Source organism: Mastigoproctus giganteus, chromosome 11 (assembly GCF_048544385.1).
Source record: "Mastigoproctus giganteus isolate SK-2022 chromosome 11, ASM4854438v1, whole genome shotgun sequence".
NCBI lineage: Eukaryota > Metazoa > Arthropoda > Arachnida > Uropygi > Thelyphonidae > Mastigoproctus > Mastigoproctus giganteus.
The window spans coordinates 170,952,125-170,978,482 of NC_143585.1; the positions used below are offsets into that span (position 1 = coordinate 170,952,125).

At 38.0% G+C, this 26,358-nt stretch overlaps 1 protein-coding gene across 1 annotated transcript in view; it reads right to left on the reverse strand.

Annotated features, from left to right (window-relative positions):
* Positions 1–26,358, reverse strand: part of LOC150078573 (protocadherin-like wing polarity protein stan) — a 570,595-nt gene that overhangs the window by 197,140 nt on the left and 347,097 nt on the right. Inside the window, exons 19-20 of the mRNA XM_090384617.1 lie at positions 24,209–24,303; positions 19,827–20,036 (exon numbers count right to left, since the gene is read on the reverse strand). Coding sequence (XP_090240743.1) covers positions 19,827–20,036; positions 24,209–24,303 — 305 coding nt within the window. The remainder of the gene's footprint in view (positions 1–19,826; positions 20,037–24,208; positions 24,304–26,358) is intronic.

Here is a 26,358-nt window from a genome sequence, read left to right on the forward strand (position 1 = left end):
CAATACCCAAGACTATGGTATTCTGCAATTCTACCCATATCCGATAGAAGGGATTATATGATAAAATCCTTGTGGATTAACTCGAGACTTGAGGGAATCTGCAAGGTGGAAATTTTTTTATCAGCATGGCCTGCATTTGTAGGTAGAAGGAATCTATTTTGTAGCGATGGTATTGATTTGAACAAAAGAGGTGTAAGAATTTTTGCCAGTAATATACCTTCATTAAGACCTTCATTGAGCATACCCGAAGGGTTCAGGGAAATTGCTAGTAATGGGGAGAAGAGTAATTTAGATCCACATTTATCTGATGATATATCAGATAAATGTGGATTTAAATTACCCTTTAGATCCACATTTATGGTCAAAGGAATGCTTGCACTCACCTCCTGAATTCTTGTTTGCTGCCACAACAGCTGATGTTGATAATATGTTCTGAGGGTAGCAATGTTTCAAATGAAGGAGAAGATAAAGCTTGGGATAAAAATCTAAATAATTTCAAGGGGAGTGTCAATGTAGTAAACTATGGAAGATTACTTAGTCTCAACTGTGTCTACAGAAATTTCAGGAGTGTTGTCAATAAAATGGCTGAATTTTTGTCAGGAAAGCTTTTGACACTGTTGCGCATGGAAGACTATTGTACAAATTGGAGCAGAATGGTATTAAGGGTAAGTTGCTACAATGGATAAAAGGATGGTTAAGTGCTAGAAGACAGAGGGTGGTAATCAATGGGTGCTGCTCTTCTTGGACTAATGTTATTAGTGGAGTCCCACAGGGTTCGGTTTTAGGTCCACTGTTGTTTTGTATATTTATCAATGATATTGATGAAGGTATATCAGGCTTAATGTCGAAGTTTGCAGATGATACAAAGGTTGGCAGGGTTGTTAATGACAGTAATAGCAGTGTGCTACTGCAACAGGATCTAGATAATTTGGGCAGATGGGCTAAGAAGTGGCAACTGAAGTTTAACCTTGACAAATGCAAAGTACTACATATGGGTAGAAGTAACCCCAGAGAAACGTACCAACTGTGTGGTACTACACTTAAGGTGGTAGAAAATGAAAAAGACCAGGGAGTAATTGTGCAGGCAGATATGAAGTTTTCTGAGCAATGCAGACAGGCTGCCAGGGCAGGTCATGGGGTTTTGTCAATGATATATAGGAATTTTGCTAGCAGGGAAAAAGAGGTGATTATCCCTCTGTATAAGGCAATGGTCAGGCCACGGCTTGAGTACTGCGTACAGGTCTGGAGGCCTCATTTTAGGAAGGATGTAGATTTACTTGAGCGTGTACAGAGAAGGGCAACAAGATTGGTGAGGGGAATGAAGGGATCCTCTTACCAAGAGAGGCTTAAGTTCTGCAAATTGCAGTGGCTGGAGACTAGGCACCTGCGCGGTGATCTGATTGAGGTATATAAGGCCTTAAATGGGTTGAGCATGCTGAATTCTGATGGGATCCTTCCACTTGTTCCGATTACGAACCTAAGGGGGCATAAATTCAAATTAAGAAAGGACAGATGTAGAATAGATGTGCGAAAATTTTCCTTTAGCCAGCGGGTGGTTAATTGCTGGAACAAACTTCCATCTGTCGTTGTGGAAGTTGATAGGTTGAATAAATTTAAGGAGGAACTGGACAGGCATTTGGAGAGAATGGTGTGATTTTTTTTTTTTTTTTTTGGCTGATGCTGCATAAGCTCATACATTTGCTTTCTTGCATCACATGCCACTACTACTACTACATATTCAACAATATTTCACGAGCTAAATTAAAATATTAAATTTTTAATTCGTTTTATTTATTAGCATTTTATTACAGAATTATAAGGCAAGCGATCAATTCCTTTTGGCAGATGAAGGAGGGAAAAAAAAAAAATCCAAGTCACTCAAATGAAACGAATTTTTTAATTCATTTCATTTGAACTCCTGGTTAGGACAAGTAATGTTGATATAATAGGAATAACAGAAATGTGGTGCTACAAGGAAATTGGTGATGACAAGCTCCAGTATGTTATATATATAATGTATATAGGGAAGATGGGGTGAAGGGGTCATGCTTCTTATCAAAAGCAGCATGAATGCAAAAAAGAGCTTGTGCCATGACTGAAGTAACATCTGCCAGTACAGAATCTGTGTGTGGTGTGAGTTAGTTGGAAGCAAAGGAACAATGAGTGCGAGTAAGCTATAGACCAGAAGATTGTGAAGAGTATGACGAGAGTCTTTACATGCAGATGGAATGGGAAAGCAAGTGTGAATGTCTTATTATAAGTGACTTTAATCTGCCCCAGATTGATTAGAATAAGTAAGAGGAAAACTCACCATGGGGAAATTTTTTTTTTACATAAACTAGATATTATTTATTCCAGCATGTTAGAGAAAGTACTAGGGGTGAGAATATTCTTGACCTCATCATTACTAACAAATCAGATGATATCACAGGGCTTAAAGTACAGGAACCATTGTCAGGAAGTGATCATGCAATCATCAGTTGGAAGATGACGAAAGATGTTGCAGCAGTTATAGGTAGAGGCACAGGTTTTAACTTCAGAATGGGACTTTGACAGTTTAAGGTGCTACATGGCATCTCTGAATTGGGCAGATTGCTGAGGAAAATACCCAGGAATCTGTGGAATAAATATAGAGGACATAGATACTTTCTCCCAGGCAGCTGGAACTACCCTGGTTAAAATTATCATGACTAGTTGATTTGATTTTGATTTTTGTGGCGCAAAAACAGCAAGGTTATAGTGCGCCATGAAAAGGTTAAAATTAAAAATCATGACTGGGCTCAAACTTGAGCACTTAATGACAAAAAAAAAAAAAAAAAAAAAAAAAAAAAACAAGCAGGATAACTGCCACACTACAGATAAAATAATTCAGTACTGGACAATACTTGAAAGTGCAGTGACTGACCTGCAGATAGAAAAACAAAGTTTAAGAACAAAAAAGAGAGAGAAATTGAAAGACAGAAGCAACAAACTCAATGTTACGTACAAGTATTAAACAATAACAAGATTTCCAATAAATCTAGAAAGCAAGAAGCTCCACCTAAACAGGCTAAAAATGAAAATGTGGTTATTTTAAGATAACCACATCTTAAGACCTTTTGAAAACCATAAAACGAACCATCACAAAAAAATTTGGAAAATGAGTTTAGCATTAGCATTAGTAGAGGCATATGATGCAAGAAAGCAAGCTTAGCATTAGCATTAGTAGAGGCATTTGATGCAAGAAAGCAAGCTTATGCAGCATCAGCCAAAAAAAAAAAAAAAAAACCCACTTCCACTTCACCCCTCTGTTCGTTCAAAATACCTGTCCAGCTGAGCCTTAAACTTATTTAGGCTATCAACCTCCACCACAAGGGATGGAAGTCTGTTCCACCAACCAACCACCCGCTGGCTAAAGGCAAATTTCGCACGTCTATCCTACATCTGTCTTTCCTCAATTTGAATTTATGCCCTCTCAGGTGATTTTTCTGAGCTAGAGGAAGAATCCCATCAGCATTGAGCATGCTTAAACCATTCAAGGCTTTATACACCTCTATCAGATCACCTCGCTGGTGCCTAGTCTCTAGACACTGTAATTTGCAAAACTTAAGCCTTTCTTCGTAAGAGCACCCCTTTGTTCCATTCACTAATCTTGTTGCCCTTCTCTGTACTCGTTCCAGCAGCTCTACATCCTTCTTGAAATGAGGCCTCCAGACCTGTATACAGTACTCTAGGTGTGGCCTGACCATTGCCTTATACAATGGAATAATCACCTCCTTATCCCTGCTGGAAAAATTATTGTATACCATTGACAATACTCCATGAGCTACTCTTGCAGCCCGTCTGCACTGCTCAGAGAACTTCATATCTGCCTGCACAACCACCCCCAAGTCCCTTTCATTCTCTACCACTGTCAGTGTAGTACCACAGAGTTGATACGTTGCTCTGGGGTTGCTGTTTCCCATGTGTAGTACTTTACATTTGTCAATGTTAAACTTCATTTGCCACCTCTCAGCCCATCTGCTCAACCTTTCCAGATCCTGTTGCAGCAGCATAGTGTCAGTAGTGTCCTTGACAACCCTGCCAAACCTTTGTATCGTCTGCAAACTTGGACATTAAACTTGATATACCATCATCAATATCATTTATAAATACAGAAAACAATAATGGACCCAACACTGAGCCCTGAGGGACTCCACTAATAACATTAGTCCACGATGAGCAGTGTCCATTGATTACCACTCTCTGTCTTCTCCCCCTCAACCACCCCTTTATCCATAGCAGCAATTTGCCTCCAATGTCACACTGCTCCAATTTGTGTAGCAGTCTTCCACGTGCAACAGTATCAAAAGCCTTTCTAAGATCCAAGTATATAATATCAAAGTTATTCCCTGCATCCAGTTCTTTTGTGACTGCATCATAGTATCCAATCAAGTTGGTCAGGCAAGACTTCCCCTTAACAAAACCATGCTGTGTCTGAGCTATAACTGAAGTCTTGTCTAAATGATCCTGCAGTGCTTCTTTAACCAGTGCCTCCATTAATTTTCCTGGAACAGAAGTAAAGCTCACAGGTCTATAATTACTTGTGTCAGCCTTTGATCCTCCTTTGTGAATTGGGGTCACATTTGCACATTTCCAGTCTATGGGTACCTCCCCTGAGTCCAAGGAAGCTCTCATAATTATGGCTAAGGGTTTGCTTACTTCCTTTGCTGCCTCCTCTAATATAACTGGATAGATCCCATCCACCCCGGGTGCCTTTCTTGTGTTTATCTTCAACAGTTTCTCCTCCACTTTACTCCCAGTTATTTCAAGATTCTGTAGCTTACTGCTAGAGTTGAATACACCTCTGGCATTCCCCTTGCTGAATAACTCCTCATGTGTGAATGTCGATGCAAAATATTCATTTAGTTTGTTAGCTACCTGAGCAGGATCATCAACAGTTGACCCATCAATATCAAGTGGACCAATCTGATTCATCCCCTTCCTTCTAGAGTTTACATAAGTAAAGAACTCTTTGCTGTTTTTCTTTGCATCCCTTGCCAAGGATTTCTCGTAATCTGCCTTCGCCTGCCTAACCTCCTTTGTAACTTTGTTGCATATCAACTTGTATCTATCATAGGCTTCTGTGTCATGTGTTAATTTGTAAGTATCCCATGCATTTTTCCTCTCTGCCATATGCCTCATTAGTTCATCTGACATCCATTTTGGCCTAAACCTTGAACAATATTTCTTAGTTGTTATGTAAAGCCTAGTAGCTTCCAAGATAAGTTCTTTGAATGCTTCCCATTTTGAATTTGCTGTTGGTAACATCATCAGATGGTCCCACTGTATAGAATTTAAATACTGTCTCAGTCCCTCGTAGTCACCTTTACGGAAGCAATAACCCTTCCCTTTACCCCTAATGGTAGTTACCTCCTTGAGTAAATCCCACTTCAGCACACTGTGATCACTGCCACCTAGTGGTTCATTTATCTGCAGATTCTTAATGCATGAAAAATCACTGCTGATAATCAAATCAAGAGTATTACTCCCTCTAGTTGCCTCCCGAACATGCTGATGTAGAAAACAATCATCCAATAAATCCACAAAAGCCCTGCTAGTGTGTGAGTAACCAGCCCCCAAATTCCAGTCAATATCTGGGAAATTAAAATCTCCCATTATAAGACTCTCTGATTTACTGGCCCACTCTATTTCCCTGTACAGTTCCTTATTATACTCATCAGAGTCATTAGGCCTATAGCACACTCCTACTCTCAATTTTGATCTCCCAATGCTTATGTCACACCAAACTCACTCAACACTGCACTGTCCAGCAATGTCGACTGGCTTCACTTCCTTGGTTTTTATGTGTTTCTTAACTAATAGCATAACCCCTCCCCCCTTCCTATCCTTTCTGTAGACGTTGTACTCCCCAAATTGCAGTTCTGCATCCCTTATATCTGTGTGACACCACGTCTCTGATATCCCAACAGTATCTGCCTTTGATGTTTTGAGCAATACCTCAAATTCATCAAATTTATTTACTAAACTCCTAGCATTCGTGTACACGCAAGTATACCTGCACCTGTTCTATTCTTAGCTACCATAACACAACCCATGTGTTTACTTGTACCGCAATGGCTCCCAGCAGTCTCTGAAATACCATGCATCTTGTTTTTCAGGCTTCTGCTCATTCTAATAGAAGCAGTGCAAGAATCTCTTTCACCTCTGCCAGTGGCTACTGTCAATCTATTGGTCTTTGTCTCCTCCCAAGCTAGCAGTTTTCCGACCCACCTAACACTGCCTCGATAGCATCAGCAAATATTCTTGCACCCTTTCTATTTAAGTGTATTGCATCCCTGTAGAAGCAATCTCTCCTGTTAACAAGTACAGTCCAGGCTGAAAAAAATTCTACCCCTTGAGCCTTGCACAATCTTTCCAGGGCCGAATTGATCGACAAGGCTCTCATCATATACTCCCTCCTATCATGTCTGGGCAGAATTGCAGACACTTTCAAATTCAACCCTAATTCTCGGCTTTTGTTCAACAGTGACCTGTACTTGTTAAGTAATTCTGCCGGTCTCCTACTCTTAATATTATTAGTGCCAACGTGTACAACTTATTCAGCATCAGCCAAAAAAAAAAAAAAAAACACACACCACTCCCATTTCACCCCTCCGTTCGTTCGAAATACCTGTCCAGTTGAGCTTTAAATTTGTTTAGGCTATCAACTTCAACAACAAGTGATGGAAGTCGGTTCCACCAACCAACCACCCGCTGGCCAAAGGCAAATTTCCGCAGATCTATCCGACATCCGTCCTTCCTCAATTTGAATTTATGCCCTCTGAGGTGATTATTCTGAGCAAGATGAAGAATCCCATTGGCATTGAGCATGCTCAAACCATTCAAAGCCTTATACACCTCTATCAGATCACCTCGCCGGTGCCTAGTCTCCAGACTCTGTAATTTGCAATACTTAAGCCTTTCTTCGTAAGAGCAACCCTTTGTTCCATTCACTAATCTTGTTGCCCTTCTCTGTACCCGTTCCAGCAGCTCTACATCCTTCTTGAAATGAGGCCTCCAGACCTGTATACAGTACTCACACGATGTGGCCTAACCATTGCCTTATACAAGGGAATAATCACCTCCTTATCCCTGCTAGAAAAATTCCTGTATATCATTGACAATACACCATGAGCTACTCTTGCAGCTCGTCTGCACTGCTCAGAGAACTTCATATCTGCCTGCACAATTACCCCCAGGTCCTTTTCATTCTCCACCACTGTCAGTGTAGTACCGCAGGGTTGATACGTTGCTCTGGGGTTACTGTTTCCCATATGTAGTACTTTACATTTGTCAATGTTAAACTTCATTTGCCACCTCTCAGCCCATCTGTTCAACCTTTCCAGATCCTGTTGCAGCAGCATAGCGTCAGTAGTGTCCTTAACAACCCTGCCAACCTTTGTATCATCTGCAAACTTGGACATTAAACTTGATATCCCATCATCAATATCATTCATAAACACCGAAAACAACAATGGACCCAACACTGAACCCTGAGGAACTCCACTAATAACACTGGTCCACGTTGAGCAGTGTCCCATAAGGGGATGGTTGAGTGGCAGAAGACTCTCTGTCTTCTGCCACTCAACCATCCCCTTATCCATAGCAGCAATTACCTCCAATGCCACACTGCTCCAATTGGTGCAGCAGTCTTCCATGTGCAACAGTATCAAAAGCCTTTCTAAGATCCAAATATATAATATCAAAGTTATTCCCTGCATCCAGTTCTTTTGTGACTACATCATAGTATCCAATCAAATTGGTCAGGCAAGACCTGCCCTTAACAAAACCATGCTGCGTCTGAGCTATAACTGAATTCTTGTCTAGATGATCCTGCAGTGCTTCTTTAACCAGTGCCTCCATTAATTTACGTGGAATAGAAGTTAAACTAACAGGTCTATAATTACTTGTGTCAGCCTTTGATCCTCCTTTGTGAATTGGGGTTACATTTGCACATCTCCAGTCTATGGGTACCTAGTTAAGTCAATCAAAATCAGAAAAACCAGACAGACTAGTCTGGTAATTAAGACACCAACCAAGGCTGATGCAGACAAAATCAGGGATAATCCTAAAGTAAATGAGATGGGCCTGAATATGAACAATCTCAAAATAAGGGGGCCCAAACATTATTATCTTTGATATTGACAATGAGACCAAAAGTTATATCATTGCTGAAGTTAATGAAAATAATTTCCAAGGTTCCATGACTAAAGAAGAACTGAACAGTAAATTTACAGTAAGATATAACTCTAAAGCCAGGTCAGCACAATCCACCAAATGGATTGTGCTGACCTGAAATTTCACCTAGAGTATGGCAATTACTTAGCAATCAACAGAGAACATTGAATGGAGAAGCTATGGGTATAGGGAACTTTTCCCAATCATCATCATCAGCCATTTTCGATCCACTGCAGGATGAAGGCCTCTCCAGCAAATTTCCAGTTCCTTCTGTTTTGAGCACTGGCCATCCATTTACTACCCACAAACTCATGAATTTCATCTATCCATCTCCGCCTTTGTCTTCCAGGTTTTCTTCTAGCTCCTCTTGGATACCATTCTGTTATTTTCTTAGTCCATCTGTCATCATATCTTCGAGCTATGTGTCCTGCCCAAGACCATTTTAGTTCTTTAGTTTTGATAAGAATGTCCTTTACTTGAGTTTGCTGCCTAATCCATGTGTTTCTCTTCTTATCTAACAGTCTGATTCCCAATATAATTTGTTCCATTCTTCGCTGTGTAATTCTCAGCTTCTCTTCCATTCTTTTGGTGAGTGCCCAAGTTTCACTTCCATAAGTCATGGTGGGGAGTATACATTGGTTCATTATTTTTCGTTTCAGACAAACTGGGATATTGCTCTTCAGTATGTGACTATATTTCCTGAATGCTATCCATCCAAAATTTATTCTTTACTTGACTTCCAGCCATTTATCAGTATTACAGCTAATAACTTGTCCCAGATAAGTATATGACTCCACCTTTTCAATTACTGCTCCTTCAATCATTATTTTCCTTTCCGTGGCATACTTGTTCATCATTACTTTTATTTTAGCCATATCCATCTTTAGTCCAAAATACTAACTCTGCATAACCGAATAAGATTTTCCTCTAATTCTTGGGGATTGTGGCTTATGGCCACAATGTCATCTGCAAATCATAAATGGTTTAGGTACTTCTCCATTCACATTGACTCCTTTCTGCGACCAGTCTAGTCTTCTGAAAGCTTCCTCAAGGGCAGCAGTAAACAGCTTCGGAGATATTGTGTCTCCTTGTCAAACTCCTTTCTCAATTTTAAATTTCCTACTGTCTTTGTCTAGTCTAATAAAGGAGGTAGCACTCTCATATATTTTCTTCAAAATCATAATATATGGGGTATCAATGCCTTGTCTTTCCAGTGACCGAAACATTGTCTTATGCTGTATGGAGTCAAATGCCTTTTCATAATCCACAAATGCCAGGTATAATGGTGTTTTATATTCATTTGCTTTCTCCATTAGCTGTGATATTATGTGAAGGTGATCCATAGTTGAAAATCCTGTCCTAAAGCCAGCTTGCTCTTTCGGTTGATTCTCATCAAGTATTCTTTCTAATCTGTTAGTAACGACCCTTGTGAACAACTTGTAGATGTGGGATAACAAGCTAATTGGTCTATAATTTCCAATTTCTGATTTATCTCCTTTCTTATGCAGCAAAACTATGATTGCATTATTCCACTGCTTAGGCGTCATACCTTTTCTAATGCACTTTGTGAAGAGCCTTGCCAGTTTTTGTGTTATGTCTCTTTCTCCCAATTTTAACAACTCTACAGTAACTTCATCTTCCCCCAGGGCTTTCTGATTCTTCATTTTCTTCAACGCATGTTCTACATCATCAAGAAGAATATCGGGTATGTCGTATGTGTTGCTACTTTGCAATTCATCTTCCCCACTGCTGACATCATTCCCCTGCTCCTTGTATAATTCTCTATAGTAGTCTTCTGCTATTTGAATTATGCCTTCTCTACTGTTTATAAGTACACCATCGCTATTCTTCAGTTTCAGTATCATTTGTCTTTCTGTATTACTGCTCGTGGCTGCTGATTTAAGTCCTTTGTTTTCCCTTAATGCTTGTTCTACTTTTCTTGTGTTAAATCTTCTTATGTCCTCTCTGAGTCTCTTTCTAATGGCTTTGCATAGCTCAATATACTCAAATTTTCTCCTTATCAGTTTTTATCTTGCTCTTCATTTGTCGTCTACGGTTCATCATGACAAGTGTTTCTTGACAAATTTTTTCTTCTTTGGATTTCTTTTTCCCTATAGGTTTCTTGGGCTTTATCACTTTCAGAAAGTTGTAATATTCTTCATTGATATCTTGGTCCTGAGCAGTCTGCAGAAGCTCAAACTTGTTCTTAAGTTCCAGTACATACTGCTTTTTCTCCTCTTCTGTTATCTCAAAGACCTTTGTATTATTTACTCGAGTCAGTTTTTTCCTTTCCTTTCCTACATCTATATCAAGTGCACATCTTACCATTCTTACCATTCCCAATACCTACTCCCAAAAAAAAAAGAGCAAACCTGTGGCCAATGCACTGTCACAGGCCATGACTACAACAAATGTAGAAAGACCCAAGAGGTGACGTGCACAAATTGTAAAACTGCTGCAATGCATTAGTTTTACAATTCCCTTAGGTATCCAAAATGTCCCATATTTGTATATATCAACCAACTGAAGCAGCAAATAAATTATGGAACATCCCCATAATCAGAATAATGGCCAAGCCTTGAGGTTCTTGCACGTAAATGCTCAGAGAGTCCATGCAGTAGCAGACCAAATCAAAATTACCACGGTAGAAAAAGAAATAGAGATTGCCTCTATTAAAGAAATAGAGATCCAAGAGCCCTACACCTATGAGGTTAGGGTTCAAGGATATCCTAGATCATTTAGAATTGTTGAGGCCACCACATAGACCTTATGGACCTTGATAATAAGAAAGCCTAGTTTAACAATTACTGGATTAAGTAATTTATGCAATCCTTTAGCAGCCTCTGCTCAAATTACTTCCCGCCCCCTCCCAGAAGCTTCCATATTATATTATTATACATACTGCAAACCTGGACAAAATATAGGGCCATACTTACAATATTTGTAAACAGCTTTACTGCCCTTACCTGAGAGTAAAATCTTGGTGTCTTTGGATGCCACAGGTCTCCACTATGGCCTAGCCACAACTCCAACAGACTAATTCAGACAGAGAAGGCGCCGACCGGGCTAGCCGAGTGGGTAAAGTACCTGCCCGGCAACCCAAAGGTCGCGGGTTCGATTCCCGCCTCGGGCTTGGATCAAAGTACTGCAAAAACCTTGGGAGGTGCAATATGGCCACAGAAGCCGATGCGCCAACAACTACCAAATCAAAAAAAAAAAAAAAAAAAACAGAGAAGGCACTCAGACTGGGTATGTCTTGGAGGACTTCGTTGTTTTTAGAGTTTTTGCACCATGGTGGCCAAGTGAATGTAGCTGTGATGAATGGAAAAAAAAAAAAAGTATGGATGCCTTGATAGTTGTGTTTATTTAGGTGGTACTTGTGTCCTGTCTCTGAGTGTATGATGATGTCGGAAAAGAGGCACATGAGTGAACTGTTGTCACCTATAAATAAGTAATAATAATAATAATAAAGAGTGTGTTTACTTGTTTATCTGTAAGAGCATAAGATCTGAACATATGAAGAGTTTGTGTAGTGTTCTGGCAGCTTCCCCACTTGGATTGCAGTGAGGGTAATAAATTTTCTGTTTATACTCCGGCACGACAACCAAGTTAGTAGAGTTTACAATAAATCGTCAATACAAATATTTATCATAATTAGTAGTCACAGGCTTGAACCCCGGTCCACTCAAGGAACACGTGCTATGCATTCTCGCTCCTGACCACTGGGCTACATCAGGGTACTCACAGGGAACCACTCCTGCCTTGCTGACACCATGCAACCTCTCTTTTGAGGCACGGTGTGGGAACTGCTGGCAGATTAGCTACAACTAATCTGGCTGGTTTCATTTCATGCAGAGTTGCACTGTGTATTCACAGAGTGGACTCCCCCCCCCACATAGAGCACTCTGACACTATGACTTTCTTCTCCCACACTCCCATCTCCCCCTCACCTCCCTCCCAAAATTTTGCCTGGTGGATCCTACCATCACAAACCTTTTACTTTTCCTTAACAGCCCCCCTTCCCATAGGGGTGCCCCTCTACCCTTTAACTTCGTTTTTTCCAGGTAAACAGCCTTCTTATTGTCCACTTTAATCTTCTTCATCTGTTCCCTCCCTCTTCACTGTCATCCCTTTCATGTTTTCCCCTTCTAGCATTTTTTTTATTTTTTTCCCTAGGGCTCTGCCAAACTCAGGTGCAGTCCAGGGTTCACCCCTGCCAGAGAACTTTCTACCTGTACTAGGATGGGCAATGTAGGGCCCCATTAGGGCCCTGGCTAAATTCCAGAGGAATAACAAGCCAACACAACCCAATACTAACAAACTACCACTACCTCTGTCACTTACAGAGTTTGTATCATCACAATGTACAATATGCGGCTTGCAGGAGAAATCCTCAGTGCCACTTGACAATATACACACGATATCCTTTCTGTATACACTGTACTTTCCATATTCAAATTCTGCAACCATTATATCTGAGTGATACTATCTCTGATATCCCAACAATGTCTGTATTTGATGACTTGACCAACACTTCAAATTTATTTACTATGCTCCTAGCATTAGCATTAGTAGAGGCATTTGATGCAAGAAAGCAAGCTTGTGCAGCATCAGCCAAAAAAAAAAAACAAAAAAACAAAAAAACCACTTCCACTTCACCCCTCTGTTCATTAGAAATACCTGTCCAGCTGAGCCTTAAACTTATTTAGGCTATCAACTTCCATGACAAGGGATGGAAGTTTGTTCCACCAACCAACCAGCCAGCGGGTGGTTGGTTGGTTGGTTTGTTCCACCAACCAACCACCCGCTGGCTAAAGGCAAATTTCCGCACGTCTATCCTACATCTGTCTTTCCTCAATTTGAATTTATGCCCTCTCAGGTGATTATTCTGAGCAAGAGGAAGAATCCCATCAGCATTGAGCATGCTGAAACCATTCAAGGCTTTATACACCTCTATCAGATCACCTCGCTGGTGCCTAGTCTCCAGACACTGTAATTTGCAAAACTTAAGCCTTTCTTCCATTCACTAATCTTGTTTCCCTTCTCTGTACTCGTTCCAGCAGCTCTACATCCTTCTTCAAATGAGGCCTCCAGACCTGTATACAGTACTCTAGGTGTGGCCTGACCATTGCCTTATACAAGGGAATAATCACCTCCCCTGCTAGAAAAATTCCTATATATCATTGACAATACACCATGAGCTACTCTTTCCGCCCGTCTGCACTGCTCAGAGAACTTCATATCTGCCTGCACAACCACCCCCAAGTCCCTTTCATTCTCTACCACTGTCAGTGTAGTACCACATAGTTGATACGTTGCTCTGGGGTTGCTGTTTCCCATGTGTAGTACTTTACATTTGTCAATGTTAAACTTCATTTGCCACCTCTCAGCCCATCTGCTCAACCTTTCCAGATCCTGTTGCAGCAGCATTGTGTCAGTAGTGTCCTTGACAACCCTGCCAACCTTTGTATCGTCTGCAAACTTGGACATTAAGCTTGATATACCATCATCAATATCATTTATTAATACAGAAAACAATAATAGACCCAACACTGAACCCTGAGGGACTCCACTAATAACATTAGTCCACGATGAGCAGGTGTCCATTGATTACCACTCTCTGTCTTCTCCCCCTCAACCATCCCTTTATCCATAGCAGCAATTTTCCTCCAATGCCACACTGCTCCAATTTATGCAGCAGTCTTCCATGTGCAACAGTATGAAATGCCTTTCTAAGATCCAAGTATATAATATCAGAGTTATTCCCTGCATCCAGTTCTTTTGTGACTGCATCATAGTATCCAATCAAATTGGTCAGGCAAGACTTTCCCTTAACAAAACCATGCTGTGTCCGAGCTATAACTGAAGTCTTGTCTAGATGATCCTGCAGTGCTTCTTTAACCAGTGCCTCCATTAATTTTCCTGGAACAGAAGTTAAACTCACAGGTCTATCATTACTTGTGTCAGCCTTTGATCCTCCTTTGTGAATTGGGGTCACATTTGCACATCTCCAGTCTGTGGGTACCTCCCCTGAGTCCAAGGAAGCTCTCATAATTATGGCTAAGGGTTTGCTTACTTCCTTTGCTGCCTCCTTTAATATAACTCGATAGGCATTGGTGTACATGCAAGTATACATGCACCTGTTCTTAATCTTAGTTCATTTTTAGCCATTTAATTTCATTAAATGGCTAAAAATGAAATTTATAAAAAAAATAATAAAAAATATCCTGATAGAGAAATGAACCTGAATATTCCAAAATGCCATCAGCAGGAAAAGTCTTACAGGAAACAGGATATCACATTTCCTGTAAGGCAAAAAAAAAAAAAAAAAAAAAACTGGCGCAAGCATCAAACCACTGAAGCTGGTAGTAATCAGCTGAAAGAAGGCTACTAAAAAACTTCAGCTATATTACTTTTAGATTACTTTTTTTACCCCCACAATACACACATATTTACAATGGTGCTAAAGTTGAATTTCCATATTAAAATGGGGAAAAAAAAAAATCAAAAACTACAAACAAAACTGATACATTAATATGTGAAAAAGTAACAATAAGCTGTATCAACTGTACTATATTTCTGAATGTGTGGCATTTCTAATAAATAAAATATGCTTTAAAAATGATGCTCTCTCAACAAAGTGTTTTTACTTTTGGTAGTACAAAAAATGTTGTCATTTACTAATTTTATTATAATTTTAAAGTTGATAGTGAAGTAAAATAATGATGAAATTACTACTTATAGATATCAGAAAAGCATAGCATAATTTAATTATAAAAACCATGGATTTTTTTTAAAAATAATTTTAAGCAATACTTATTACAAAAAGAAATAAATTTTTATGGAAGAAAATGGTTTGTGTACCACCAAGAAGTTCATCATAACAGGATATCACTGTAATAAATTCAAATATTGGTAATACTCCATGCAGCAATTAAAAAAAAGCCAAAAACTATTTCTAGAAATAAAAAATGTTTAGTACCTGTTCAATTTAGATAACCATTTTTGTTATGATTAGGTACATAACCAGTTCCAGAACTGTAAGAAATCTCAGAAAAATTACATAACTAGTCTAAATAATGTCAGTTATGCTTTAATGGAAGTTAATTATTCAATTTAACCACATTGCCAAAACTCTGTTTCATCTTAATACTGAGACAATAAGCTTGATATGCCTTCATCAATATCATTAATAAATACTGTAAACAGCAAAGATCCCAACAGTGAATCCTGATGGTCTCCACTAATAATATTATTCCAACAGAGAAGTGCCCATTTATTACCATCCTCTATCTTCTGGCATACAACCATCCCTTTATCCATAGCAGTAACTTACCCTGATTTGTCAGATTCCAGTCTGCACAACTGTGTTTTTATCCTACAATACTTCTTTAAGTATTGTAGGATCATCAATATCAACTTCCATTATTAACTCCATTATTTTCTCTGGAACAGAAGTCAAGGTTACAGGCATATAATTGCTGACATCACCCTTTGATCCCTTTGTGAATAGGACATTTGTGCATTTTCAATCTGTAGGAACCTCTCTTAATTCAAGAATGCTCTAATCATTATAGCCAAGGATTTGCTTACCTCTTTTGCTGCTTCTTTTACTATAACTGGATAGATCCCATCAGCCTGAGATGTCTTATTTAATTTTAGTTTCAGCAAGTTCTCTTCCACTTTCTTCTCAGTTATAGCAAAATCTTTTTTTCCCTTTTTCTAATGAGAATCCCAAACATGAGAGGTATTAGAACCTACAGTACCATGCAAGAGTTGGAGGTTGAGAAGACAAAAGAAGATATGTGTTGACATTATACTTGAACTTCTGTAGATTGTAATTTTCAGGAAATACGTACGAAGGAAGATGGTTCCAGAAAATGAAGTTGAATGAATAAATGAGGAAGAAGAAAAGTTGTTTCTGTGAGTATGAAGTTGGACAGTAAAAGGATGTTGACTGGTTGCAGCATGTGTTTCGATTGCTTTGAAAGAGAGAGCATGAATTAAAGAAGCAAGTTCAGAAGATCAGTGCCCATGGAAGTATCTATAGAAAAGGCATTTGTAATTGTGCAGGCAGATATGAAGTTCTCTGAGCAGTGCAGATGGGCTGCAAGAGTAGCTCATGCTGTCTTGTCAATGATATACAGGAATTTTTCTAGCAGGGATAAGGAGGTGATTATTCCCTTGTATAAGGCAATGGTTAGGCCACGCCTTGAGTACTGTATACAGGTCTGAAGGCCTCATTTCAAGAAGGATGTAGAGCTGCTGGAACGAGTACAGAGAAGGGCAACAAGAGTAGTGAATGGAACAAAGAGTTGCTCTTACGAAGAAAGGCTTAAGTTTTGCAAATTACAGTGTCTGGAGACTAGGCACCGGCAAGGTGATCAGTGAGAAGTGTATAAAGCTTTGAATGGTTTGAGCATGCCCAATGCTGATGGGATTCTTTCTCTTGCTCAGAATAATCACCTGAGAGGGCATAAATTCAGATTGAGGAAAGACAGATGTAAGATAGATGTGCGGAAATTTGCCTTTAGCCAGCGGGTAGTTGGTTGGTGGAACATACTTCCATCCCTTGTTGTGGAAGTTGATAGTGTAAATAAATTTAAGGTGCAGCTGGACAGGTATTTCTAACAAATGGAGGGGTGAAGTGGAAGGGTTTTTTTTTTTTTTTTTTTTTTTGGCTGATGCTGCATAAGCTTTTGTTTTCTTGCATCATATGCCTCTACTAATGCTAATGCTAATGAATGCAGAAGAAAAGAACATCTATGAGACAGAGAGTGGAGTCATTAGAGATGAGTCATTAATTAATCTAACTGCCCTCTTTTGAATGTAATCTAGAAGCCCGAGAGAAGTTATGGGGGCACCGCCTCAGATGTAGGAACAATATCCCATGGTAGGGGGGGATATGCAATTTGTACAGACAAAAACTGAGAGTGAAAGAGAAAATCCCAGTGTCTTGGATGCAGAGAAAGCAACATTTGTAATGTGCTTGTGCCAAGAGAAATTAGAAGTCAGGGTAATCTGCAATAGAGATATATGATCTTGCCTAGAAATCAGAGTCATAAAAGATAAGCATAGCAGCAGAAGAATCCTTTTTGCAAGACAGAGGACAGGACTGAGTTTTAGAAGGATTGAAATCAACTCGGTTATCTTTGCCCCACTGGAGAATTACTTGAAAATCAGCATTTCACAAAGTGGATATTCAAGAAGTTGAAGCTGTTTATATACAGGGCAAGGTTTATAAAACCAAAAGATGGAATGCAATGTGCTATCATCAGCAAAACTATGGATAGGATTTCTGGTCAATGAAAGAAGGTTATTAATATACAAGAGTGGGAGAAAGAACTGAAGCTTGGGGAACACCAGCATTAATGGAGAAGTTAGAAGACAGAGAGCCATCTACCATTACCTGCAATGAGCAGTCAGAGAGAAAACTGGATACCAAATTACAAAAAACAATTGGCAAACCATAAGATGGAAGCTTATTTAGAAGACCTTTATGCCAAATATCAAAAGCAAGTTCTTGAATATCACCAAACTTTTTCAAGCAGAAGGAAAAATACCTTTGGAATAAGAAAGTGAAAAAAAGTGACAGAACAGGAGTAAGAGGAGCACAGGTTTTGAGAACAAGTGGAGAAATACCATCAGGACATGGAGCTTTCTTAGCATTGATTTTTTACCCCCCCCCACACACACATAAACACTACTCTACTCGGACTCCCTCCAGTCACTATGTGGCAGAGTAGACTCAGTGAGATTATACACTGGCTGATCTGGAAACCTCCCTGAGAATTTCCAACAGGTTTGGTCTGGTCTACTATTTAGCGGCTGGACTGCAAACACCATTTTAGGAATGTACCCTCGAAATAAAAGGAAGATTGGACCTTGTCATGACATCAATCATACTGCATGGTGGAAGTGATGGGGGGGGGGGAGTTTGCCGGCATTTTTCTCTGGAGACAAACATGTTCCAGGTTTGGAACCCATGTTTGAGACAAACATGGGTTCCACCTCCAATAAGCAAAATGGTGGTATTGCACCAGTTGGTGAAAGTCGTCTACCACCTAGTGCCTAATAACACAGAGGGGCAACATTCCTCCATGTGGTGTGGGTGCAAAACTTCAACCCTGCTTACATTGGTTTGCACCTGGGCATAATGTGCTAGGTGCCATATTTCAGGACTTGCACATGGGGGTTATAGCCACAGTTACTAACATTCCACCATTGTGAGTGTGCAAGCAGAGAATTTAGCTGTCACTAACTAACCAGACTTTGCAGAAATTAGGTCCATTTGACTTGAGTGTCATCCGAATATCAGATCCACCAGTGTTTTAGACTCCCAGATAGCAAGCACAGCTTGACACACCTGAGAGAATGTCTGTAAGAGCCTTAAGGACTTCTGGTACTCCCATCCCTAAAAACTCCTTCATATACAAATTTGGATGCAAAATATTTATTTAGTTGATAACTTAAACGCAATCATCAATAGTTATGCCATTCATGTCTAGTGGCCTAATGCTTTAAGAATTCTTTGCTACTTTTTTTTGCATTCTTGCCAAGCACTTCTCATAATCTGCCTTAGCTTGCCCTTTAGTGACTTGATTGCAGACTAATTTTTTCTTGTTGTAGGATTCCATATCTATAGCTGATTTATAATCATCTCACACATTTTTCTTCTCTGTCACTAGCTCATCAGTTCATCTAATATCCATTTAAGTCTAAACCTTAAACTACATCTCATAGTTGGTATAAAAAGCATAGTATCTGCTATGATTCCCCCAATGCCTCCCATTTAGAATTTGGAGTTAGTCCCACTGAAAGGAATTTAAAAATACCTAAGACCACTGTAGTCACCCGTACAAAAGCAAAATCATTTCCCCTTATCCTGAAGTTATTACATCTTTGACACATTCACTGCTTCTTGAATGCAAACATGTGGCTTCGGATTTCAATCCAATTGGAGGGAGAACCACCCTACTTTTAAAACTTTTTCTTCCAATTTGATAGAAGAAAAACTGAATATTTTTGTCAAGCAACCTTCACTGTGGGCTGATTAATTCAGTCAGTGAGAAAAAAGCCTAAAAATGCCTTTCTAATCCAGATTGACTCAATCCTATGGTTTTCAATTCCAGGTCAATCCGTGGTCAGAAAAGCCAGTAAAGGAAAGTGTTAAGTATATTCCACATAAGTATATTAGGATCACTAATACTAGTGGTTCCTTTATCTGGTTATTCAGAATGCATGATGAATCCCTGCTGATAATCTGACCTTGCTTTCTGTTGTTGCCTCTTTTAACATGCTGCTGAAAAAACAGTTGTCCAATAAATTTAGAAAATTTCTACTATTGTGTGAATGACCTATCCACAAGTTCCATGTAATACCTGGAAAGTTAAAACATCCCATTATAAGACATTCTGATCTACTGGCCCACTTTATTGCCTATTTTATTGGCTGATAATTTGATATAGCTTGAATGATCTATGCAACACAAACTAAATGTTTGCAGATCTTTGAAATAGCAAAGAGGTTTATCAGAAATTTTCTTTCAAAGTACATATATGATGATATGATAATGTCCATTGTAATATTCTGAAATATACATATTTTAAAGCATGACACATGCTCACCCTAAGAAATTCTCTGTCTTGTCGATGACCAAGATGCAGGCCTCCTTGACATATTTCATAATCCAGGATATATTGCAAGAGTTGGAATACTATGGAAATATCATTGCCATAAAGATCAAAAGAAAAGTTGGTGGCACGATGCAGTTTTGCAACCATTGCAACAATAACAGTACTGTTAGGACTCAGGTCACCTTTCTGTATATCCAAGAGCTGCAAGAAAAATTTGAAACTATAAGTCCATAAGTATCATTATTACTTAAAATTAGTATTATCATTTAATTTAATTTCAATTTAATAAACAATATACAAGTCTATGCAAAATTTTTGTTCACTTAAATCCATATGTATGAAACAAATCACATGTATGAAACAAAAGTTCACGTGTTTTATAAAAAAAAAATGGTTGGTCAAAAGTGTGGTCAACCATTATTTGTCCTAAACTTATTTCAGAATTTTATGATATAATGTAATTTAGGCCATGATGATCCTTGTCCAGTATAAAAAAAGAGAAGAAAACTTTGTGGGATCCTTGTCTATAGATATTCCTGGTTTCAGGAGACTCAGAAAGCAATAAAAGAAGTTGGAAATTCATTATTTATATTAAGCAACAACATAAGGGTGCCTTTCTAATGGAATTACAAATATTTATTGCTGGTATAAGGAAGTAAAAATATCTTGATGCTACATTATTATATGCTAAGAGTTGCTTAAGCATATATAGTATTTTTGAAATCTGTAAAAAATATAGGTGATATTTATTTGCAGAAGAGCAAGCAATTAACCAGGACATGTTCAACTGTTAGTGGTTGAGTAACACCCACTAACAGTTTCACCAACAGCTAACCCACTCAGAGATGCAAAAATGGTTGGGTGCTGGCTGGTCTTAAGAGATATGAATGGGTTAGGTAGGTATGTCCTATATATAAGCTATTTAATATGTTGTCTAATACCCAGTTATGACCTTTGATAGGTCATAACTGGGGATAAAAGCTGGGTTTATGGTTATTACCCAGTAACAAAGTGACAGTCATCCCAGTGGAAACGTTTGTTACCTCCATGTATAAAAAAAGCAAAGCAAATGTCAAATGTAAGCTGATTGTTTTCTCTGACAATGAAGAAACTGTTCATCAGAAGTTCCTTAGGCCAAGACAAACTATAAATCACCAGTTCTACATCAGGATTTCGGGCATTTGAGGGAGGATGTCAGGAGAAAATGCAGCTTGAATCAAGAAAATGCACTGGTCCATTTGAGAAGCACACAAAATGCAGGTTCTAGGACAAATTTATACTTTTACAAAAAAAAACCACCCCCTTTTCATTAAAAACATCTATTTTCCTAAAATAAACTACCGAAAACAAAAATGTAAACATTACATTTTTAACAAAATATGGGTATTTAATGATTTAATGAAACTTGCAAGAAACATCATATCAAAATAAACACAGCACAACAAAACAAATGGCCCTCATTCCCCAGCGGCTTTCACTCCATGCTTTCATTCCCTCTTACGGCAGCAAGAGTGGAAACAGAGGGTGCTAAGAATTTTTGGGTCCAACCAGGTGCCATGCATGGACACTGAACTTGGCCTGTTACAATGTAAGATTGCTCATCGGTGAAGATAAGACATTAGAGCTAGAAAAGGAACTAGAAAATGTGAATTGGAATAGCATCGGTTTGGCTGAAACAAGAAGAAAAGAAGCACTTAAAGTTTATCAAGTGAAAATCTGCTGTACACCAATGGAAACAGTGAAAGGAGCAAAAGTAGAATTGCCTTTCTGGTCCATAAAGATATAAAAAACAATATTTTGGAATTCAAAAGTACATCACCAAGGGTGTCAAGACTACTACTTAGGATTTCTAAGAGGTTTAAGCTAAAGGTTATAATGATTTATGCACCAACATTGAACCACGATGATGAAGAGGTTAAATAAATGTACACCGAAATTGAGAGTCTTCTAAATGAGCAGAAAACCCACTACACTATCATTATGGGGGACTTCAATGCTAAGGTTGAAAAGAGAGAAAACAGCACAGAAAGGGGAACTATAGGAAATTTTGGAATTGGTGAATAAATAAAAAAAAGGTGAAAGACTTGTGGAATTTGCAGAATCTTGGGGAATGTCAGTAATGAACACTTTTTTTTTCAAGAAAAGGGTGAACAGAAGTGGATATGGAAGAGCCCAAATGGATTAACAACTAGTGAAATTGACTCCATCCTCACTAATAGAAGATATATCAGGAATGATGTTACCATCCTGAACAACATAAATGTTAGAAATGATCACAGAATGGTAAGATGTTAGAAGTGATCACAGAATGGTAAAATGCACATTTGATATAGATGTAAGAAAACAAAGGAAAAAACTGACTCGAATAAATAATACGAAGGTCTTAGAGATAACAGAAGAGGAAAAAAACAGTATGTACTGGAACATAAGAAAAGAACAAGTTTGAGCTTCTTCAGACTGTTCAGGACCAAGATATCGATAAGGAATACTACAATTTTCTGAAAGTGATAAAGCTCAAGAAACCTATGAGTAAAAAGAAATCCAAAGAAGAAAAAATTAGTGAAGAAACACTTGTCATGATGAACTGAAGACAACAAATGAAGAGCAAGATAAAAACTGACAAGAACAAAATTGAGTATACTGAGTTATGCAAAGCCATCAGAAAGGTGGATTACAAATTAGTAACACATACAACATACCCGATATCCTTCCTGATGAGGTAGAACATGCGTTGAAGAAAATGAAGAATCAGAAAGCCCTGAGGGAAGATGAAGTTACCCTAGAGTTTTTAAAACTGGGAGGAAGAGACATGAGACAGAAACTGGCAAGGCTTTTCACAAAATACATTAGGAAAGGTGTGATGCCTAGGGAGTGGAATAATGCAACCATAGTTTTGCTGCATAAGAAAGGAGATAAATCAGAAATTGGAAATTATAAACCAATTAGCTTGTTATCCCACATCTACAAGTTGTTCACAAGGGACATTACTAACAGATTAGAAAGAATGCTTGATGAGAATCAACCAAAAGAGCAAGGTGGCTTTAGGACAGGATTCTAAATTATGGATCGCCTGCATGTAAAATCACATCTAATAGAGAAAGAAAATTAATATATGTAATGGTGTTTACATATATTAATATAAAGTAATGGTGTTTACCATTACTCCTGGAATTTGTGGATTATGAAAAGACATTTGACTCCATACAGCATAAGGTAATGTTTCGGGCACTGTAAAGGCAAGGCATAGACACCCCCACACATTATGATTTTGAAGAAATATATGAGAATGCTACCTCCATTATTAGACTAGACAAAGACAGTAGCAAATTTAAAATTGAGAAAGGAGTTCAACAAGGAGACACATCTCCGAAGTTGTTTACTGCTGCCCTTGAAGAAGCTTTCAGAAGATTAGACTGGTCGCAAAAAGGAGTCAATGTGAATGGATGACTGCAAGATTGAGGAAGAAGAAAAAGCTGATACCAGCAGTACAACAATAATTAGCCACAGTAAAGCTAAAGTTATGCTGTAAAGTGCATCAAATGGTTCACAGTTCAGGAAGAAGCAAATGTTACCCAAGTGTTACTTTTGCATAAAATTTGAAACACTGCTTCTCAAAAAAAAAGCTCAAGGAATACAGAAGCAACGTAAAATGACTGACTTTTTTAAAATGTAGAGATAATGTACGATTATTTTTTTGTTGAATGTGTCTGTCCTGTTGTAACAGTGTAAGCATGGTACAGTAGATACCACAGTACTATATGTAAATAAAATACAGTACATGATTTTTATGACCTATAACCTAATACAGTACTGTACATATTCTATAATCCATTTATTCTCATATTCATCATGGATCCAGTCCTGACTCTTGGTGGATAATCGAAGTTTTACTGTACTTGGTATTAGCACATAGTATAATAGTGTTCCTTGATCTTAATTTGTATTAATATTGGCAATATGATTCAAGAAAACAAAGCTTATACAGCACTAGCTAAAAAAAAAAAATTTCCTATCCTTTCCAAAAATTTGCTCAAACAGTCCTAAAATTTAATCAAACTATCACTTCTACAACACTAGTTGGAAGATTATTCCAACTAGTATTGTGGAGGTGGATAGTTTGGCCACTCTTCGGGAGGATGGAAATTTCCATATATCTAACCTGCAACTATTTTTTTCCAATTTAAATGTATATGCTCTCTTGTATGTTTCAACTGAGAAAGGGTAAAGATATAATCAGCATTTAGTTTACTTAACTCTTTAAAAGGCTTATTTAATCATCATAATCATATTTAACAGTTAATTAAGTTAACTGTGTGTGGGAAGGTGAGAGAAAGAGAGAGTGGGGTGTAACTGGCTATATATAGGGATGTTACCTGTTGTGAAAGATCTGCAAAAGATGAGGAGGTGCACGCAAACAAATTGGGTTTGTACCACCCAGCTCTCTTGCTGCAGAAACGTGTTGCTATTCCTACAAAACAAAAAAATAATAATAATAAAAAATATAATTATAATTCCAAAGTTGTTAATTTATATTTATCATGGAAATTATATAACTATTACTGGATAGATTTATATACCTAGTGACATATTTAGAAAGATTTGCAATCATAAAATTAATCTTAATAGCCATAACAAACTAATGAGGACAATTTTTATTTTATTTTTTTATGAAACCTCAAACATAAAAGTTGTTAGAACCTTATAGTACTTACTGCCATGTATGGGTTGAAGATTGAGAAGATGAAAAAAGATACTTGTTGACATAACTCTCGAACAGAAGTACGTCACATTTCACAGACTATTGTCTGTTTCAGTACGTAGACTGTTGTATAGTATACATTTGTTTACTTGAAGAAATTCCAAAAAATGAAAACATACAAATAACAAAATAATTGACAATTGATAAATTCTTCCCAATCATCAACCCATACAAATGTATAATGGGAAGAAAGGAGATGTGACTAAAACATCTCAAAGTTGAATTAAGTGGTAACACAGCCAAAGGACATGTACTCATTAACCAGAAAAAAGTGGAGATTTTATGGACTTTAACTGTGGTATCATTTTGACTTTAGCAAGAGTCAAGTGTTGGACAAACAACAATATGTGATATAAAGCAAAAAAAGAAAAAAATGATTAATTTTTTTCTAACTACTTCCAAGTCATTGTGTATGACTTGGAAGTAGTCATACACAATGCATGGGTTGGCAGTTGAGAAAATGAAAGAAGATATTTATTGGCATTAGACTTGACCTTCTGTAGACTGTAATTTTCATGAAATATGTATGAAGGAAGGTTGTTCCAGAAAACGGCAGTTGAATGAATGAAAAACAAGGTAGATGAAAATTTGGTTCTGTGGGTGTGAAGATGGACAGTAAATGGATGTTGCCTGGTGGTGGCACATGTTCGGACTGTTTTGAAACAGAGAGCGGGAATTATAGAAACCAATTCAGAAGAACAGTGCCCATGGAAGTGTCTGTAGAAAAGGCATGCAGCAGAAACAGTATGTCAATGAGACAGAGAGTGGAGAGACTCTGTTAGAAATGAGTCATTAATTAACATAATTGTCCTCTGCAGAATGGAATCTAGAAGCCCGAGAGAGGTTTTGGGAGCACCGCCCCAGATGTGGGAACAATATTCCATGATAAGGCGGATTTGAGATTTGTACAAAGTGAATAGCTGTTTGAAAGAAAAGTAACACCGAGAGCAAAATTATGTAGCCAACATCACAATGATTTAATAGAGTGCCATACCAGCACTCCACTACCTAGATCTACATACATTTATAAAGAAAGCCTAATGTGATGAAATGAAAATTGAAGGTGGCTTTAATAATTCTGCTGGATGGCTGCAGAAATATAAAAGTATCATAAAATTTGCTATGTAAAAATTTCTGGAAGAAAACTATCTACTGATCATGAAGCTGTCTTTTTCAGTGATTTCTTGAAAATGGTGCAACAGAATGATCTTAATTTGAATCAAATCTAAAATGCTGATAAGAAAATTAATTTTGAAATTATCTTCTACAACATACTTTTATTTTTTAATGATGAAAATTCAGTAACAAGTGTGAAGGAGACCAAAAAATTAACAGTATTAATGTACATTAATGCTCTTCGTGAACTAATGTTATTAGTGGAGTTCCCCAGGGTTCAGTATTAGGCCAATTGTTATTTTGCATATTTATCAATGATATTAATGAGAGTATATCAGTTTGATGAAGTTTGATGATGATACAAAGATTGGCAGGGTTGTTAATGACAGTATGCTACTGCAACAGGATTTGGAAAAGTTGGGCAGACGGGCTGGTAAGTGGCAACTGAAGTTTAACAATGACAAATGATAATTTTAGCATTATTAGAGTTCATATGATGCAAGAAAGCAAGTTTATATAGCACCAGCCAAAAAAAAAAAAAAAAATCCTTCCATTTACCCATCCATTCACTCTAAATATCTGTCTAGTTCTGTCTTGAACTTATTTAAGTTGCTCACTCCACTACAACAGATGGAAGTTTGTTCCAAC